The following is a 21,221-nucleotide window of genomic DNA, read 5'->3' as shown; positions in this document are numbered from 1 at the left end:
TACACCATTCATGCAGAAATTAAGATTACTCTAAAGGAAGCACAAATGATTCCATCACTCTCAACATAAGCAGCCTGTGGCATGCTGAATGTGCCTAGCATATTTCACAAACATCAGAGAGTGACAAACATAATTTCTCAATTGTGCCAACACTCCACACCAAGTGCTGTCGTTCTTGGGAAGTTCGCCACCTCTCCAATAATGTTCGTAAATGGCCTGCACCACCACTGCCATTTCCAGAACACTAATGCAACCGCCGCAGTAACACCCCTTCCCCAGGCGTATCTGTGAGCACATGTCTGAAAATAAAAGCGTGGCAATGTGACTTTTGACGGAGCTGCATTGTTTTAAATTATATGGCAGAGGCAAGTTTACATATCTGAATACAAAAGTGCATAACAGACTCCTACAGAACTGTGTGAAAGGAATGTTGCATCAGTGGGCCTCAATCACTAACCGCATGTACTCGCGTATGTGTGTAAATCTGCCGTGTGAACGTTTTCACGCAAAAATCATGATTAGTCTGCAAGTTTGCAACAAAATTTTATTCTAAATTTGCAAATATATTTCGAGCCAAAAGAAACCACACATCTGCAAAAATCACAGACTCCCAAAAGCATTAAAACATGCCATATGTTAAGCCAAAAATGTGTTATAAAAATGTTTTTAATAATAACAATAATAAATCAGCAATTAGAGAAACAAACTAGATTAGTGTTATAGTTCGATCTGAGATAGGTTCTACCTAAAAATGAAGACAATCATGATTCATGAATAGTCTATATAAAAGGTGTTAAATGTGCTTCAACTGGTTTTGAAAGTGGCACTTTGCTTTACTCGAAGATCTTGCCAAACATGTTCTCTGGTGAGAGTATATTTTTAACGGTACATTTGTAGAGTGACGAATTGCTGCAGAAGGAGAAGTTGTGCGTAGAGGTCTTATATAGAGATCATTTAGGCAAATCACTACTGAGCCCGTTTTTTTTTTTTTTTTAGAAATAGTTTTGCGTGCCCTCGCAATAGTTCGCGTTCCCTCGCAATCACAGTTACTACAGTCTTACTATAGTAAAACCATGGTAAATTCAAAGGGATTGCAAAATTATAAACTAGTAACCATGTAGTAACCATTTGTTTTTTGGAAGAAACCATGGTTTTAAAATAGTAATATCAGGGTAGCTGCAGAGTTTTTAAAATCAAATTTAAAACTTAAGGCCATTAAGGCCTGAACAAATAAAATTAATACCATATGTCCATAAAGAACAAACCCACACTATCTCAAAATTAATCATGTATCACAGATTCTTTTACTCAAACTGGCTGGGACACACATTCAACAAGGCTTTAACATTGTTTATCAGCAAAACAGGGTATCTGAAAGTTTTAAATACTTTTAATTTTAATTAAATTCTACATCATATTAAAATTGGTTTATGTACCAACATATTAAAATTGTTTATGTACCAATATATCAAAACATATGAATTAGAGGTCTACCGATATTGGATACACAATACATTAATGTGTTGAAAGGCAACAACAGATAAATCTGCCTCTTACAAATTTCAATGCTCAGTTTCTACTAAGTGTGATCTGTGAAAATTACAATAAAATGACTTAAGACATATGACTATAGTTTTTAAAAATCGATATATTGAGGGGGCCTGGGTAGCTCAGCAGTTAAATTCCAAATTGGGGAGAGAAAGGGAGAGAACAAAAATTTGATATATTGAATGTTTTTCTTAGTCTTTCCTTCCTGTGGCAAGGTGGGAAAGACAGAGGTTACAGGAGTCCAAATTCAATTAAATAATTACCAGACAAAAATCTGGTGCATAACGCAGGACTTCTAACAATAAACAAGCTCGAAATACACCGACTCTTATTTTGAAATGGATGTGCTTCACTGCATCCAGCTGCTCATTCAAGCAAAAAAGGAAACAAAATATGCACACTAACATTCATCTACAAGATAACACAATATAAACACTTTAAAGTAAACATTGTCATAATTGATCAACATTAGATCATCAGTGACTGCTTGTCATAAATGTCCGGTATTCTTGATTGTGAAACACTCTGAAGCAGCTGGAAACTGAATCTTGAGTTCCCCACGTTCTTTTCACTTTGAAGCCCACAGAGATGATATGTTCATAAAAATTAAATCGTAGCCTTTTAAAGTTTAATAAATCAAATTAGGGCCGTATCGTGGTTCTGGTCTTTACGTCCCTAAATCTAAGACCTCTTTAAATGATAATTAAGACTTTTGTTATACCATTTAAGATATTTAAGACTTTTTATGACCTTACATTTTTGCAAACTGAATCCAAGACATTAAGACTTTTTAAGAACCTGTGGGAACCCTGAATATTGTAGGAACTCTGAAAAGTAACCATGTTTTTTGGTGGAAACCTGAGTTTTAATACAGTATAATGTATCCATGTTTTAACTATGGTGTGGAGGTGAAAGCGTGTTCAAGCGCCCGTCTGGGGAGAGAGAAAGCAGTAAGGACATCCACATGAGATAAATTGTGACTAATTACCATTTCCATGTTCACAGTGAGAGTCGGGGGAGATAAAAGACAGCCCAGTCTACCAAAAGAGAGAGAGAGCCCGGCTGAGAAGCTATTTGTGTGTTGGCCGCTGCCGTGTTTCAACGTCTGAGTGTTTGAATTGAAACTTCACCATTGCACTTTAAATGAACGCCGCGACCCCGGCAGCAGCGAACCCCCATGTGAAGCTGGCGAATCAGTTCACCCCGGTTCCTTGCGGAGACCACCTCTCACCGTCACAACGTACAGAGGTTGCAAAATAATTTCTCTGATGTGTTCTCTCCTCTCCCTGGCCGCACTAATCTCATAGAACACCACACTGAGACAACCCCAGTGGTAGTGGTACGTAGTCGTCCCTACTGCTTACCCGATCACAAGAAACAAGTAGTACGGCAAGAATTAAAGGCCATGCTTGATATGTGTGTAATAGAAGAATCCCACAGCGATTGGGCCAGCCCGGTGGTTCTGGTGCCTAAGAGCGATGGCTCGGTCCAGTTCTGTGTGGATTATAGAAAGGACAACACGGTGTCGAAATCTGATGCTTATCCAATGCCTCGTATTGACGAGATGCTCGATCGGCTGGGCTCAGCTCGCTTTTATTCAACACTGGATTTGACAAAGGGATATTGGCATATCCCCTTAACGCCGATGTCCCGTGAGAAAACGGCCTTCTCCACACCGTTTGGATTACACCAATTTGTGACCCTTCCGTTCGGTTTGTTTGGGGCCCCGGCTACGTTTAAGTGTCTTATGGACCGAGTCCTCAGACCGCACGCTGCATATGCCACTGCTTATTGATATCATTATTTACAGTAATGATTGGCAACGGCATATGCAGCATCTGGGGGCGGTTCTGGGGTCACTGCGACGAGCAGGGCTCACAGCAATCCCGAAGGAGTGCGCAATTGGGCGGGTGGAGGGTCCCACCTGGGTCATGGGCAGGTGCGAGTGGGCAGTCCTCACTCTCTGCTGATATTTGTTGGGATGAGCATTCACCCTCTGTTCGGACCACGCCCCACTCCAATGGCTCCACTGCATGAAGGATGCCAATGCATGGATCACCTGTTGGTATCTGGAACTCCAACCATTTAAATTCGAGGTGGTCCACAGACCAGGGGCACAGATGGCTGTTGCGGACGTCCTCTCCAGAAAGGGGGGGGGGGGGGGTTAGGGTGTAGTCAAGAGCCGTCTGGGGAGAGAGAAAGCGGTAAGGACATCCACCTGAGATGAATTGTGACTAATTACCATTTCCATGTTTACAGTGAGAGTCAGGGGAGATAAAAGACGGCCCAGTCCACAGAAATGGAGAGAGCTCAGCTGAGAAGCTGTTTGTGTGTTGGCCGCTGCCATGTTTCAACATCTGAGTGACTGAATTGAAACTTCACAGTTGCGCTTTAAGCGAACGTGTTTATTTTCTGTTAATAAACAGTGACATTCCTGAGTTGGAATCACCGTGTCCCGCTTCCTCATTTTGACCCAAATACAAACATCTGTCACATGGTTTTACTACAGATTAACCGGTTAATCTTGTGGTAACTATGTTTTTACTCCAAATATCATGATTAAACTATGGTAATTTACTGTATGATTTTAAGAAATTATTATTTTTATTACCATTGTTTTCATTTTTCTGAATCATTCCTATTGTTTTACAAATTAATATTATGGTTAAAATATGGTAACTGTAGTAAAACCATGGTCAATTTATTGCGAGGGAATGCAAATTTTTGCGAGGGAGTGCAAAACTTAATGCGAGGGAACATAAAAATTATTGTGAGGGCCCGCAAAATTATTTCATTAAAAAAAAAAAAAAAAAATTTCCTGCCCTGACCTCTAAAGGGCTCAGTAAATTACTAACTGTTTTTGATGCAAATTACTAACTGCGGGAACCAGTGTTTGGTGTAATCTGATTACAAAGTTATTAGCTACTGTAATCTAATTACTTTTAAAATCAATGAGTAGTGTAATGCATTACCTTTTAAATTCTAGTAATCAGCTTAAAGTTACTGACTTCCAATTAAGGTAATTACTTTAAGTACATTATTTGGGTTATGCATATTTCTAAAATAATATTATGTATGAAAAATACATTAAAAATATTAATTCATATGTATGTCTGTTTGTGTTTCTGTGACAGCTAAAGAGTGTACAACAATAAACGAGGAAATATAGACATTAATTTGAATTCGTTGAGCGGAAAAATAAAAAGGTTTTCTGTGAAAAGTGTTTCAGAAAGTAACTAAAAAGTAAAGCAATTTGTAATGTGATTGCTTTTTTGATCAAGTAATTACTAAAGCAATCTGGTTACAATTTTAGATAATGAGTAATATGTAGTGGATTACGTTTTTGAGTAACTTACTCAACACTGTGTGGGATGCCCTCCATTTAGAACACTCAGGATTCATCAACATTAGAACAAATGTATGTGTATACACCTGTTGTGAATACAGCAATAAGTTTGTGCTTGAATTTTCACATGAATATGCAACTTTTATATATTAATTAGTGAATGAAATACATTTTCAGATTCGTACCTTGTTTGGAGGATGATGAGGAGCTGCACTGTCATCATTTACAATCTATAAAAAACTAGCATGTCACATAAACGAGACGACAAGTCTTGCACCAGCCATATAGTGGAGAATACAATATTTTCTCAGTCGTTCTCTAATAAAGGAGGATGCAAGATGGCTCTTTTGCAGGGTGGTGTGTGTGTGTGTATTATTGGCAGGCTGAATGAAAGATGAAAGGCTTGTGGTCATGGGGATCTGCTTCAGAGAGGCCCATGGAGCCAGTGAGGCAGTGTCACACAGATCGACATATGCTTTGCACCAACCTAGGTGGCATAAATCTTTCCCAAATTTTATCAACATGGCATTCAAGCCTTCGTTTGTTATCTTTAATTGAAACCCTCTTAGAACACTGACTGCAGGGCTCTAGGTGGCCTTTCACAAGCAAGTTATCACAAGTCATGTTTTATCCTTGGCAACAGACCTCTCATTATGAGCCAGACAAACCAAAAATTGGTCAATTTGAAGGCATTAAAGACAGTTCTCAAATGTATTTATTTTTTTTCCATCATTTACTCACCCTCATGTCTTTCAAAACCCATTTGAGAGTAACAAAAGGAGTTAATTATTGCAGAATGTTTAATCTGCTCTCTTCTAGGATGTGCAAGAATGGTCGACTAGTCGATTAGTGATGTCGACTACTAATTTTTAAACCAAAAAAATAATTAAAAGGTTTTTAATTTTAATATTTAAGACCGTGTGATAATTGAATTATTAGTTTGAGTGAGGGACAGAATCTTCATCTGATGTTGCAGAAGCGAAAATGGCTAAGCGATAATGGCTGTCAATTTCAGTTTGAAGTTTTTTTTTTGTTTTTGTTTTTTTGGCGAGGAATGCTACTCAAACACGCTTAGCCGACCAACAGAGCTGGAGATATATGACAAATATCAGAATCAGAATGAGCTTTATTGCCAAGTATGCTTACACATACAAGGAATTTGTCTTAGTGACAGGAGCTTCCAGTACACAACAATACAAAACAGCAACAAGACTTTTTTAAAAAAGTCTAAAAAATTTAATAAAAAATTGAAAATTGAAAATAAAATAAAGTACTATATATAGAATACACAATAGACAATAAACATCCATACATACATCCATACACCCATACATCCATCCATCACACCTGGTCAAAAGTTTTGAAACACTTGACTGAAATGTTTCTCATGATCTTAAAAATCTTTTGATCTGAAGGCGGATGCTTAAATGTTTGAAATTAGATTTGTAGACAAAAATATAATTGTGCCACCATATTTATTTCATTATAAAACTAACATTTAATAAAAATAAAAAATAAGTTTTTGAAATTGATGACTTGGACCAAATAATAAAAAAAGCAGCCAATAAGTGCCCAACATAGTTGGGAACTCCTTCAATACTGTTTAAAAAGCATCCCAGGGTGATACCTCAAGAAGTTGGTTGAGAAAATGTCAAGAGTACATTTCTGCAAATTCTAGGCAAAGGGTGACTACTTTGAAGATGCTAAAATATAACACAGTTTTGATTTATTTTGGATTTTGTTTAGTCACAACATAATTCCTATAGTTCCATTTATGCTATTCCATAGTTTTGATGACTTTACTATTATTTTAAAATGTGTAGAAAAAAAAATTATAATAAAGAATAAGTGTTTCAAAACTTTTGACTGGTAGTGAGTGAGTGTGTGTATATTATATATATATATATAAAACATTTACACACACACACACACACACACACACACACACACAATGTACGTAGTGCAAATCTAAATACAAATCGGTTATATACAGTGCAAGGGAATGTAATGGCAGAAGAGGTTGTATATTTTGGATAATATAAAGAGACCAAGCTGTGTATTGCACATTAATTATTGCTCAGTGGGGCAATTTTAACTGTTCATGAGATGGATAGCCTGAGGGAAAAAACTGTTCCTGTGCCTGACGGTTCTGGTGCTCAGAGCTCTGAAGCGTCGGCCAGAGGCCAACAGTTCAAAAAGGTAGTGGGCAGGGTTAGTGGGGTCTAGAGTGATTTTTCCAGCATTTTTCCTCACTCTGGAAGTGTATAGTTCTTGAAGGGTGGGCAGGGGGAAACCAATAATCCTCTCAGCAGTCCGAACTGTCCTTTGTAGTCTTCTGATATCCGATTTCGTAGCTGAACCAAACCAGACAGTTATAGAAGTGCAGAGGACAGACTCAATGACTGCTGAGTAGAACTGTATCAGCAGAGCCTGTGGCAGGTTGAACTTCCTCAGCTGGCGAAGGAAGTACAACCTCTGCTGGGCCTTTTTCACAATGGAGTCAATGTGGGTCTCCCACTTCATGTTCTGTGAGATGGTAGTGCCCAGCAACCTGAATGACTCCACTGCTGCCACAGTGCTGTTTAGAATGGTGAGGGGGGACAGTGTTGGGGTGTTCCTCCTAAAGTCCACAATCATCTCCACCGTTCTGAGCATGTACAGCTCAAGGTTGTTTTGACTGCACCAGACAGGCAGCTGTTTATCCTCCCTTCTGTATGCAGACACATCGTCATCTCAGATGAGGCCGATGACAGTAGTGTCGTCTGCAAACTTCAGGAGCTTGACAGAGGGGTCCTTGACAATGCAGTCGTTGGTGTAAAGGGAGAAGAGTAGTGGGGAGAGCAACATCCCTGGGGGGCACCAGTGCTGATTGTACAGGTGCTGGAAGTGAATTTCCCCTGTCTCACAAGTTGCTGCCTGTCTGTCAGAAAGATGGTAATCCACTGACAGATAGACAAGGGAACAGAGAGTTGGTGTAATTTAGGTCGAGAATAGCCGGAATGATGGTGTTGAAAGCCAAACTGAAGTCCACAAAAAGGATCCTTGCATATGTCCCTGGTCTGTCCAGATGTTGTAGGATATGATGCAATCCCATGTTGACTGCTTCATCCACAGACCTGTTTGCTCGATAAGCAAATTGAAGGGGATCTAGAAAGGGTCCAGTGATGTCCTTCAGGTGAGCCAACACCAGTCTCTCAAATGACTTCATGACCACAGACGTCAGGGCGACAGGTCTGTAGTCATTAAGCCCTGTGATTTTTGGTTTCTTTGGGATGGGGATGATAGTGGAGCGTTTGAAGCAGCTTGGGACTTCACACTACTCCAGCGATCTATTGAAAATCAGTGTGAAAATGGGGTCAGCTGGTTAGCGCAGCATCTAAAACATGCTGGTGAAACGCCATCTGGGCCCTGTGCTTTCCTTATCTTATGTTTTTGAAAGATACAGCACACATCATCTTCACAGATCTTAAGTGCAGGTTGAGTAGCAGGAGGAGGGGGGTTGCAGGAAGTGTTGGTGTTTGTGTGAAGTGAAGGTCAGAGTGGGTGTGGGTTGTGAGATTGGGACTTTCAAATCTACAGTAGAACACATTCAGGTTGTCAGCCAGTTGTTGGTCCACCACAGGGTTGGGGGAAGGAGTCCTGTAATTCATAAGTCGTTTCATGCCACTCCACACTGATGCAGGATCGTTAGCTGAAAACTTGTTTTTCAGCTTCTCAGAGTATCTTCTTTTAGCCACTCTGATATCCTTATTCAGTGTGTTCCTGGCCTGATTGTACAAGACTTTATCCCCACCTCTGAAAGCATCCTCTTTGGCCTGATGAAGCTGCCTGAGCTCTGCTGAAAACCATGGTTTGTCATTGTTAAATGTTAAATTAGTCCTAGTAGGAATGCACATATCCTCACAGAAACTGATATATGATGTAACAGTATCTGTGAGCTTGTCCAGATTGGTGTCTGCAGCCTCAAAAACACTCCAATCAGTGCAGTCAAAGCAGGCTTGTAGTTCCAGCTCTGCTTCATTGGTCCATTTCTTTACAGTCCTTACTAAAGACTTAGCAGATTTTAGTTTCTGTCTGTAGTTTGGAAGAAGATGAACCAGACAGTGATCAGAGAGTCCCAAAGCTGCTCTAGGGTCAGAGCGATATGCATCCTTTATTGTTGTGTAGCAGTGATCCAGTATATTTCTGTCTCTGTTTGGGCATGTAATGTGCTGTTTGTATTTGGGCAGTTCATGTGTGAGGTTTGCTTTGTTAAAATCCACAAGAATAATAATAACGGAGTCCGGGTATTGTTGTTCTATGTCTGTGATTTGATCAGCTAGCTGTTGCAGTGCGGCATTCAAACACGCGTTTGGCACGATGTAATCACTCACCAGAATAAACTAGGAAAACTACCACTGCGAGTAGAAAGGCTTACAGTTAATAAAGAGCACTTCCAAATTAGGACAGCACATCTTTTTTAACGTTGTTACATCTGTACACCAACTTTCATTGATGGAAAAGCATGTTCCACCACCTCTCGTTTTCCCTGTTAACTCCGTAATGCGATCCGCTCTGAACAGCTGAAAGCCCAGCAGATGTAATGCGCTGTCCAGAATGGCTTCACTCAGCCAGGCTTCTGTGAAGCACAAGGCAGCAGAGGTTGAAAAGTCCTTGTTTGTGCAGGTGAGGAGATGTAGTTCATCCGTTTTGTTAGGAAGAGAGCGGAGATTCGCTAGATGAATGCTCGGCAGCACTGTTCGAAAGCCGCGCCAATGGAGCTTGACCAACGCGCCTGCTCGTCTCCCTCGCCTGCGTCTCCCGAACAACACAGCTGCGCCTCCAACTAAAATGTCCAGCAAAATGTTTGAATATTCAAAAACCGTGAAAAGATTGACTGGTATATGCTGTCGAATGTTCATCAGTTCGTCTCTGGTAAAACTGACTGGAAAAAGATTACTAAACACAGGACAAACAAACAAAGACAACAAAACAATAGGAGTGCTCCACACCGAGATGGCCATCCGCAGTGTCATCATGATGTAACTTATCATGCATGGACCTGGACCAGAACCCTCTCCAGTGGTGGAAGATGAAAGTCGATAATCTCTCACTCATAGCTGTCCCTTCCACGTCTGTTCCACGTTGATTCTCTCATGAATAAAGAAAATATTGTCTCTCAGCAGATAACAAGCTGGCATTTGAAAAACATTTAATTTAAATGTGGTGAGGCCTATGTTTAAAATTCGATGCCCTGTTCAGTTCTTTTTTTATTTTAAATGAATCAACTCATTTTTTATTTATTTTTTTCATATATATGTATATATATATATATATATATATATATATATATATATATATATATATATACAAATACATATATATATATAGGCCTATTATTTTATTATTAAGGTATGTTGAAACACTGACATTCAGCCTATCGTCTAAGAGTAAGGTAGGCTACCTTTTGTAACTGCATTTTTGGTAAGATTGTTCTAATAAAGTTGATATTTGATATATTTGATGTATCATTTCTATATTTAGATTTTTTAAGTGTAGGTTTAAATACTTAGTAGTTGAAATTTGTCACATCCCTTCATGTCACCATCCCTACATGACTCTTAGTTTGACTCTTTCATGGACTTTTATTGTGTAGTTTTTCCCCACAATACATTTCCCAGCAAGCACCGTCATCATTACATTCACCTGTTTCCCATCAGTGTTCCAAGCTGTTCCTTGTGTTGTGATTTCCCATGTCTGTATATATTTCCTCGTTTCATCACTCATCGTCTAGTCTCGTCTATAGTGGCATTGAGTCAAGTTGTTCTTTTGTTTATTAAGCCTTGTGCTATTTCTATTTGTATATTGTCTTTTTCATCATTAAAAACTGCAGTTGGGTTCAACTAACATCTCTCTCTCCTTGTTCATGCTACAGAAGACTAGACCTGCAAAAATTAACCCAGCAGGATCCAATTACCTGCAACAACCCCACGATGCTCACAAACAAGTTATGCAGCCTTTTGGGGTTGTCGTTTGTCGGATTTGACACACTGGATCCCATAGTGAGAGTTCCTGTTACCACCTCCCCATCATTGGTCAGTGCTACCAGAACTACAGCGGCTTACTCCATTAACTCCTCTCCTGACCATCTGGATCAACTTCTTCATAATCCACTGGCCACTCCGACTTTTCCGGTTCCACCGAGGAGTGCCATGGATTCCTCCTCCAATGTTTTCTCCTGATTCAGAGTTCTCCACACAGTTTTCCCACCGAGCAAGTGAAGATCACAAGGAGGTTAAGTAACTCGATCCTTTGATGCCTTCATCACCCATTTTCGGGAGGTCTTTGAGCTAACAATGTGGTCCTATGATGCTGCAGTTCCCTTGGAGGGGTTCTACGAGGCTGCAGCTCGCATGGAGGGGTCCCACAGCGCTGTAGCTCCCTTGGGTGAGTCCCCAGCCACGAAGGCCATTTCTCCAATGCCCATGCCTGCCACGTTCAACGAGCCAATGTCCACGCTTGCCACAGTCAACGAGCTAGTTCCTGAAGCTGTGTCTGTCCCAGCGCCAGCGTTGCAAGTAGTTTTTCCCTACAATACATTTCCCAGCAAGCACCATCATCATTACATTCACCTGTTTCCCATCAGTGTTCCCAGCTGTTCCTTGTGTTGTGATTTCCCATGTCTGTATATATTTCCTCATTTCATCACTCATCGTCTAGTCTCGTCTATAGTGGCATTGAGCCAAGTTGTTCTTTTGTTTATTAAGCCTTGTGCTATTTCTATTTGAATATTGTCTTTTTCATCATTAAAAACTGCAATTGGGTTCAACTAACATCTCTCTCCTTGTTCATGCTGACAAAATTAGAAGGCCAAACACAAGAGTTTAGCCCTTGGAATTCATTTATGAAATAGAGGTAGGGTAAATCTGCGGCTCATTAAATTACATTACCTTATTTCACAGCTATGTCAATTTACTAATTCATATCTGTTGTTAGGGCTATATTATTAATGCTCTCTTATTTCTTGTTTTGTGCTCAGTTTATACACCCCAACGCTATCATAGATATTCATGTATATCTATGAATGCCATCACGTCGATTTTATGAGCAGCTATGCATAATGTTACCCACACGCTATATTGGGCATTGTGTGTGTAATTATTAGTTCTATTGTTTTTACATAATTTATTAATTTTACTCATTATGTAATGAAGGAACGAACAATAAGAGTTGGCAAAACATGCATTTAAGGATGAAAAACAGCTTCAGCAAACAAAGTGCCACAATAATATTTTACTATCTGACTTTTTGGCTCGGAGCAATGTTCACTTTGTTTCATACATAATCCATAAGTCTCTGTTTTGATGACTTTGGCAGTTTTGTGCAAACAAAGGTTATAGTTATTAAGCATATTTATTTTTTGAATAGCCTATATGTTATCCTATTGAGGTCATGTGCTTGGTGTCTATAGCCTATTATTAAGAAATGTGTCTGATTGGTGTCTTGTGGAAATTACTCCAGCCTAATAATTATACAGGGCTTTAGACAAACTGTCGACATAACCCACCAACTAGTCGATTTTGAAATTGTTGTTTTGCATATCCCTACTCTATTCAATACAAATGTACTGCAAGGCAAAGCAAGACTTTCAGTCAATAACAACGACAGTCTGTTTCTCACAAAAAGCTATCGTATGATCTCAGAAGACTTAGAATATAGTGTACGAGTCGTGCGAACTAATTTTATGAAGATTTTATGGGTTGTTGCTTTTTTGTTTTTCATTTCCTTTGTATGGAAAAGAGCAGCTTGGACGTTCTGCTTAACCTCTCCTTTGGTGTTCTTCAAAACAAAGACAAGTCATACTGGTTTGGAACATCAAGAAGGCGTGAATAAACAATGAAAAAAAATTTTCAGTTTTGTGTGAACTATCCCTTTAAGGGCAACTGCAAGTACACAATTGCCTAACCAGCATTTGAAGTTTAGCTAAAAGAGATGTAGCAGCCAAAGAGCCAAAGGGTACATAAATGACAAAACTTCCTCTGCACATTTACATTCCATTTATCAGACAAGAAAGCTAATGGAGGAGCAGCGCTGTTCTTCATTTCTTGAAATATGGACTCCCATTTCCACCACAGCAGTATTTACCACCAGCACATTCAACAACATAATTATGTTTATTATGATGATAATGCAAATCAGTCGATCCTCCTCATCAGCATTATGTTTTCTCAGTACGCCAGCAAGTGCCGATGCGTTAATGAACCAATGCTTGCTCTCTCACACACAGACACACACACACACTCACAACATAAGGGTAGAGCAAGTACCACCAACATCTAAGGCTGCTAGTAATTTTTACACAGCTGCATCTCAAAGTCTGCATTCCAGGCCCAATCCACATAACAGCTTACATCTTTAACTACACATAAATCAAAGATTCGAGCCTTATATCGGAGGAATTAGGGGGAAGATGATACTATAATTGCCCACATAACAGAGCGTGTCTCCGTTGCGCCATGTTATGCTAAATGCTTCTACCTTCTCCTTTCGCTCCCTCTCTCTCATTTGATTACAGAACACACTCATCAGATAACAGCCAGAGTTTTTCTCTGTCATATAATGAAAGTAAATGGCTCGACGACAGTCAAGCAAGACTTTCAAGGCAAAGTTATCATATGGCCTTAGAATACTTGAAATATAGTGTTTAAGTCGTATGAAATACTATTATGATGCTTTAAGGTGGTTTTGTCCTTTTTGGAGCTTGACAACCACTGGTCACCATCCATTTTCATTGAACGGAATAGAGTAGCTTGGAAATTCTGCTAAATTCCTGCTTTGGTGTTCCACAAAGAAAGTCCTACAGGTTCGGAACAATGAGTGTAAGAAATTACCTATTTTTCATTTTTGGATGAACTATCCCCTTTAAGAAAGGAAATAAAAACAAAGCATTGGTTTACTAAACAGACAGCATCTGCCATCATGTAAATGACTCGCCAGCATTAGCCATGCTAAATGCTGCCTTCTCCCTTCTCTCTAATTTGATTATAGATCGCACCCTTCAGACAACAGCCAATTTTTTTTCTTTGCCACAGAAACAAAAGCATAGAAGAGCTATCAGCGCCTGTTCCCTACACTCTCTCATCCCCGCACTTCACTTTACCCATTATGCACTCATTTTCCTTGCAAAACAAGAGACAGAGCGACCTGTGTGCCACCCACCCTCTCTTGCCTCTGAAGCACGACATCAGACATCTTAGAAAGTGAGAAACTTCCAAGCAGACAGAGGAACCGAGAGAGCGACTCGTTTCTCTTTACCTGCAGCCTTATTTTCACATCAGTCGCCACTGCACACAAACACGAGAGTGCTTGTGTTGACATACTGAAATGGAAGAGATCTAACACACGGCTGATTATACTTCCACAGCAGAGTATTTCTGTATCTGTGGTTCACCTTTTAATAATTTCCTATTAAAATTCATCTTCCTTTACAATCATCTGTCCACACCTTGGGCCTATTTATAGGGTTTTTTCGATGGACGATGCAGATACCAATATATAGAGAGCAGGGTGGCCAAATGACAATATAACACAGATATAAAAAATTTAATGACTGCAATACAATTAAAAAAATAAAATACCTGTTTTAAATAAAAAAATTCAATATAAATATTTGAGAAAAGAAAATGTCTGACATTGACAAAGCTGTCAGTAGATTCAGGAACTGACACAAGGAAAAGATAACACTTCTACAAAACAAACAAACAGACAAAGGTATTGGGTGAAGCCAACAATCTCAAAATGGCTGAATACTGTCCAATTAAATTGGTCTGGCCGGCATATTAATCTATCAATAGATAACTCGTAACAAGGATGGACGAGAGTACTCAAATACTTGGAAGTGACAGCATTGTTCAACCATAAAAAACAATTACTGCCAATTCTTCTATTCGAAAATAGCTAGACAGGGCTCAGTCAATAGAATGGAATGGAACAAAAACACAAGGGATCTTAACCCTAAAATGTTTTTCGTATCCTGGGGGATCCAAACATTTGAGAGTAACAATGAGTCGGTCAAATTTTCATGAAAAATATTGAAAAGTGGGTCCCTGCAAATACTGAGGACATGCGATTTTGTATATGAAGTCTGGCATTAACTTACAAACTTTATCTGAAAGTAAAAAAAGCAGCATTTTTTGAGAAGGCAGCAGACCTCAAGGCAAAAGCTCCTATCTTTTCAATGTTATTTTCATAATTTCTACAAGCTATATCATTTTAAATAATCATTATTTTAGGAAAAAACATGGAAATGTATTATGTGGGCAAAAAAAGCAATGAATTAATTTTCAGAGGTACCTTTATATGCTTGCCCCTTTTTAGGGTTAAGATGCATTTTATAGGAATAGTTCACCCAAAAATGAAATTCTCTCATCATTTACTCACCCTCATGCCATCCCAGATGTGTATGACTTCTTTCATCTGCTGAACTCAAATTAAGACTTTTAGAAAGAATTTGTCAGCTCTTTTGGTCCATACAATGCAAGTAAATGGGTGCCAAATTTTGAAGCTCCAAAAATCACACAAGTCAGCATAAAAGTAATCCATAAGACTCCAGTGGTTAAATCAATGTCTTCAGAAGCGATATGATAGGTAAGGGTGAGAAACAAATCACTTTCACATTCTTCTTCTTGTGTTTTTGGTGATTCATATTCTTCATGCTTACCGTCCCCTACTGGGCTGGGAGAAGAATTTCTTGCAAAAAAGGACTTAAATATTGATCTGTTTCTCACCCACACCTATCAGATCACTTCCAAAGATCAAAACTTTGGCACCCATTCACTTGCATTGTAGAGCTGAAATATTCTTCTAAAAATCTTCATTTGTGTTCTGCAGAAGAAAAAGTCATACACATCTGGGATGGCATGAGGGTGAGTAAATGATGAGAGAATTTTAATTTTTGGGTGAACTATCCCTTTAACTTATCAAAATGGTTAAAAATAAAGTACTAAAAATAAGTATGTTGACAAGATAGTGAGATGCAATGCAATGGCAAAAAATTTCCATCTGACGCATACAGTTGAGTGCATAAGTCTGCACCCCCTTGCAGAATCTGCAAGATGTTTATTATAAAAAAAATAAAATTACATTTGCTCATAAAATTTGCATTTTGTTTTTCATTTAGTACCGCACCGATAAGCCACATGACAAAATATTTACATATATTTCACAAGACAAAATAATAACTGAATTTACACAAATGATCCTGTTTAAAAGTTTACATCCCCTTGGTTCTTAATATGTTGTGTTGCTTCCAACAGTGAAGCTGCCAACTGTTCTGCACATTCTTTGGTTTCCCAGCATCTTCTGACCATTTGAGTTCTTTCCAACAGTGGCCATATGATGTTGACATCCAGCTTTTGACACTTATGACAACTGAGGGACACATACACAACTATTACAAAAAGGTGCAAACATAAATTTACATTCAAGAAAGCCACACTATATTGAGAACCAAGGGGATGTAATCCTTGAACAGGATTTGTGCAGATTGTTATTATTTTGTCTTGTGAGATATTTGTGTTATGTAGCTTTTGAGGGGCAATACTAAATAAAAAATATTATCTTTTATCTCTAATATTTGTAATAACTCTGAAATGTATGTGTAAACTTATGAGACAAAAGGGGTATGCAAACTTAAACATTCAACTGCACGTAGGAACTCGCTCCATCGGAAAAGAACAGCTTAGACATTTTGCTAAAAAGAATAATGTGTTCCACAGAGGAAGACATACAGATTTTGAAAGACATGAGGGTGAGTAAATGATGACAATCAGGGCTGCAGTTAGAAATTCTTGGGCCTGGTACAAAATATTTTCAGCGGGCCCCCCTCCAGTTAGTTGTCCGATGTTTCGTGCTGGCAGTTCTTCCATCAACGCGCGCTGCCCGCCGGCTTTCGCTATTGCGCACTATCTCCGTGTTTATATACGCGTCTCCCGCTGAACGTGCTTAGATGTGGCATACAATATGGAACAGCCTTTCTATGTGTGTGTGTGTGTGTGTATATTATATATATATATATATATTTTTTTTTTCTTTTAAACTAGAAGATCCGAAGACCCAGGCTGCTTGGCTGAGAAAACTATCCACAATGTAAATTTAACATCACCAAAATTCTCTGAAACTCTCCCTCTTCTGTTCTCTCCCTTCATCTCTCCATCTGCATGGCTCCTTATCCCTCTTAAGTGAAAAACATTCTTCCAACATCACAGGACGTCCACGTCAGCCTTTGAAGTTGGGCGCAAAACAGTTTCACAGGTACCAGAAGAACATCTTTATCAATGAGATCCAGCTGTCTCGTTTATTACCGCCAAGACCCTGTGGCTAGGTGTAAGAAAAAATATTTCACCCATGCGCATCTTCAGATAGATCTGGACGGTAATACTCCAGTATTGCGGTGTCTGGCCAAAGAGCTGGCAGAGTCTGGGTATAACTGGCTGATTATAGGGAGCAGTTTATGGGAACATCAACTCCTCGGGCTGTCTCTATATATGCACATCAGATCTGTAAGCTCACCAGAGACCCTGGTTAACCTTGTGGCTCAAAACTATATAACCACACAACCTCCCTCACATACACAGACAGTGAGTGTGTCAAGCCAGTGACGTGTTTAGACAGATGTAAGGCTTGCGAGTCAACAGTGACTAGGCAGAGAAAGCTGATATCAATATTTGTTCAAATTATTCATCCGTAAACAAATCATTTTCAACCAGCCTCAAAGGAAATGCTTTCTCCCTTCAGCAGCTTCTCATACAATGTCACACCTTCCCGATATCATCACACACAGGTAGGCACTTCAGAAAAACATAGCCACAGGCTGTTGATGTGTGTGTACTTGGACTGAGAAATATTTATAATATCGATGATATATTTGTAATAATGTTACTGGCAATATAGTCAAGCAACATTGTGAATATTGCAGTGATTTTAAAGTACATTTTATTTGGACATTACATTTCCTAAAGACGTCATTGGGGTAGTTTCATGATCCTTCCTTGTTCCGAGACTTGCAAGTATGGGAGCATTAAGATGATTTTATAGCATTTCTGCTATTTAAACTAGCATTAGAGTTGGTAAGTCTGATTTATTTTCATGAATCAGTTTGAAATGCTCATATCAATTAATCGATTTAAAAACTCTGATTTAATGATTTGTTTTCAATTAACCATTTTAATCTACTTGAATCTAGTAACAATGGCTGTTTGGCTAAAACGATGGTTCCAGATTGACCCTTCAAACCATTTCAGAGCAAATATATTAAATAAATATTGAGAAATATATCTAATATTGTCAAATGGCTAAAAGAATAGTTTTTTTTTTAGTCAAGGCTCAGTCCTGGTAGAGTCTGTTTGTGTGTGTGTGTGTGTGTGTGTGTGTGTACAATGTGTTTTTTCCAGCCTATTGTGTTGTCACAGGCTGAAAAGGTTGCAGAGGGGAGTGGGAATGCGCCAGCTGGGGATTTAAATAAGGATGCTGACCCACCTCGAGTCTTCCTGTGTCAGGCTGGAAGCCACGTGCTGGGTCCTCAGTGGTCACACGGCACTGGATTGCATAGCCATTGATCCGTATCTTGTCCTGTCTCAGACCCAGCTCGGGCAAACTACGACCTTCACACACTCGCAGCTGAGCGTGTACCAGATCCACACTGGACGAGAGAGAGAGAGAGAGAGAGAGAGACAGACAGACAGATACATAGTTTATATAGAAAAACTAAACATCAAAAGCACACCCTGCAACAGTGCATACATCAAGATCATAACAATGACAAGAAAACTCTTACACACTTGAACAATTTTACTTAGCATCCAAGTGGCAAATATACTGCGTTTTAACAGATTTTTTAATACTGCACAGAGTCAACATTTAAAAAGGAATGACAATCACAGGAAACAAAAAAATAAAAAAAACTTTGTTTACGTGCTCAATTATAATCGAGCTACAGTGGGTTTTTGCACAGTCAAGCTACAGTCAAATACACCAGATTAAATACACGTCCCACATCTCGGAATTACGCATGCACACAATGGGGAGGCCAACTGTGGTGCGATTAATGTGTACACATGCTGGACGAAGCCAAGCTACAATTGCATTATCTACAGTATGTGAGACTCCACTAAAAATCAGATTGGTACGATTTCAGACAGACTAAAGCATTTAAAGGACATTATAAAAAGATTAATTATTGTTTTGGTCTCACTTGCATCGAACTCTTAAAGTGCATGTAAACGTACTGAATGTATCACACAGCTGAATGTTTATTATTGTATAAAGGGGTCATGACATGAGGAATCAAATTTTCCTTGATCTTTTGATACAAGTCAGTGTACTATACAAATACACTGTGACTTTCAGAAATGAAAACTTCCTCCTTAATAGAAAAAGAGTATTTATTTAAACCAGGCTCTGGAAATGGGCCATTTGGAATTTGTGGAACCTGTGACATCACAAGGACCAAATACATCTGCATAGGACTGCCTCTTCAGCAAGACATCAACACATATTTTTCGTCATTGCACCCTTGGCCCCATCCACTTGAGCTCAGACAGTTAGGCACAGGTGAAGAGGAGACACATGGGCCTGTCATGAGAGATTCACCCAAAGAAGACTTGCACAACACCTTCATGTGCCTATCTGGCTCATGCATTGAAATCTATTAATGTTATAAACCCACAGCCTTTTGTTTGTGTTTAATGTTAGCAAGGAATGGAAATGCTATGAGATACTTATTTCTTATTAAGCTTGCTTCAAAATATCAGCAGAGATGGCAATAATTTGTGGGGATAAAAGGCATTAAACAGTTTCAAGGCTACAACTTTCTAACTTCAGGACTCATCCTCTTTCTGATGGATGAATAATCAAAGTGTTTGCGTGCATGTATGGGCGAGAAAGATAACTGCACCCAATGGGTCAGGAAACAGATTTTTAACCAATAAAAGAAGAGGGAAGTCTACAGTATTTGATTTCAAGCTCTGAATCAATAATTTAGACTACAAAGTGTCTTTTTTTATCTCCAGCAAGGAGGCATTTAAAAAAAAAATGTGATCTCTCGAAGGCAGACATACATAACCGCACAACCACACATTCCATCCTTTTGATAATACTATCATGGCAATATACTTGTATACACAAACGCACATTTTATGCTCTGTCATCAATGGTAAAGGTAATATGTTTGCACAGCCCAAAATATTATCTGACTAGGCCTCATACATTTTTGAACACTGGCATAAATAGGCTCTGAATATTGCATGCATATTTCTTCATGACATTGCCACCTAATGATCCTATCTCAGACAAACACAGGTCATAATAGCAGAGAGCAGAAATAAATGCATTGAAATTAAACATCAAAATCAGCTTAATGTATTATCACTATTATTTTCTTAGTGAAAATACTCTATCAGATCATTGTGCAATTGTTAAAATGACATTTATCATGTGGTGGAAGCCTAATGGTTTGAGATCCGAGATGCAAACAACAAGGTTGCAAGGTCAGTCCAAACTAGAGGTAATGTACCAGCGATACCTGTACCACTTAACCCCAATGTTGTTCCAGAGAAACTGCCCCTACCCCCTTGGTATACTGACAGGGCAAGCCATTTTGGATAAGTACCATTAGCAAAAATGACATTGACAAATGACAAAAGACATTCTGCATTTAAAAGTGTCTGACACAAGCCTAAAAGTATGCTGGGTTTCAAAAACTATCCTGAATTAGTAACGGTACACTGCAAAATAAATAAATGAAATAAATAATCCTTAATTATTTCCTCAGTTGTTTGTCTTGTTCTTCAATAAAAATGTCTAAGCATCGTTAAAACAAGATAAATATACTTGAGAACAAAATTGTACAATATGAGACCACCTGTTTTTCAGAAAATATATCTTAAAATAATTTTTTTCTTACCCCATTGGCAAATTGTTCTTTCCTGATTTAAGATATAAATCTCACTATTAGTTGTTAGATTTATGCTTAAACACAACTTGCCAATGGGATTAGAAAAATAAAATTTATTCCATGAAAAGTCTTAATATTTTACATAATTTATCTTTACAGGAAAGTGTACTATATCTCGTACTAAAAATATGTTTAGAGACCTTTTCTGGGAAACAAGACAAAAGTACTCATGAAGACAAACAAACAATAAAAGAAACATCCCTTTTTCAGGACACTATTTTTAAGCTCATTTTTTTTTAATCCAATTAACTTTACAGATATTTATTGTAAAGGGTTTAAACAATGTTTTCCATGCTTGTTCAATGAACCATAAACAATTAATGAACATGCACCTGT

At 38.6% G+C, this 21,221-nt stretch overlaps 1 protein-coding gene across 2 annotated transcripts in view; it reads right to left on the bottom strand.

Annotated features, from left to right (window-relative positions):
* LOC127430716 (pyruvate carboxylase, mitochondrial-like) overlaps nt 1-21,221 on the bottom strand; it is a 174,187-nt gene that overhangs the window by 99,844 nt on the left and 53,122 nt on the right. For both annotated transcript variants that reach the window (XM_051680705.1, XM_051680704.1), the window contains exon 9: nt 18,410-18,572. In XM_051680705.1, the coding sequence (XP_051536665.1) occupies nt 18,410-18,572 (163 nt within the window). The remainder of the gene's footprint in view (nt 1-18,409; nt 18,573-21,221) is intronic.

The sequence above is a fragment of the Myxocyprinus asiaticus genome, chromosome 40 (genome assembly GCF_019703515.2).
Source record: "Myxocyprinus asiaticus isolate MX2 ecotype Aquarium Trade chromosome 40, UBuf_Myxa_2, whole genome shotgun sequence".
Classification (NCBI taxonomy): Eukaryota; Metazoa; Chordata; class Actinopteri; order Cypriniformes; family Catostomidae; genus Myxocyprinus; species Myxocyprinus asiaticus.
The sequence above is the reverse complement of the archived record's forward strand: the minus strand, read 5'-3'. Positions and strand labels throughout refer to the sequence as shown.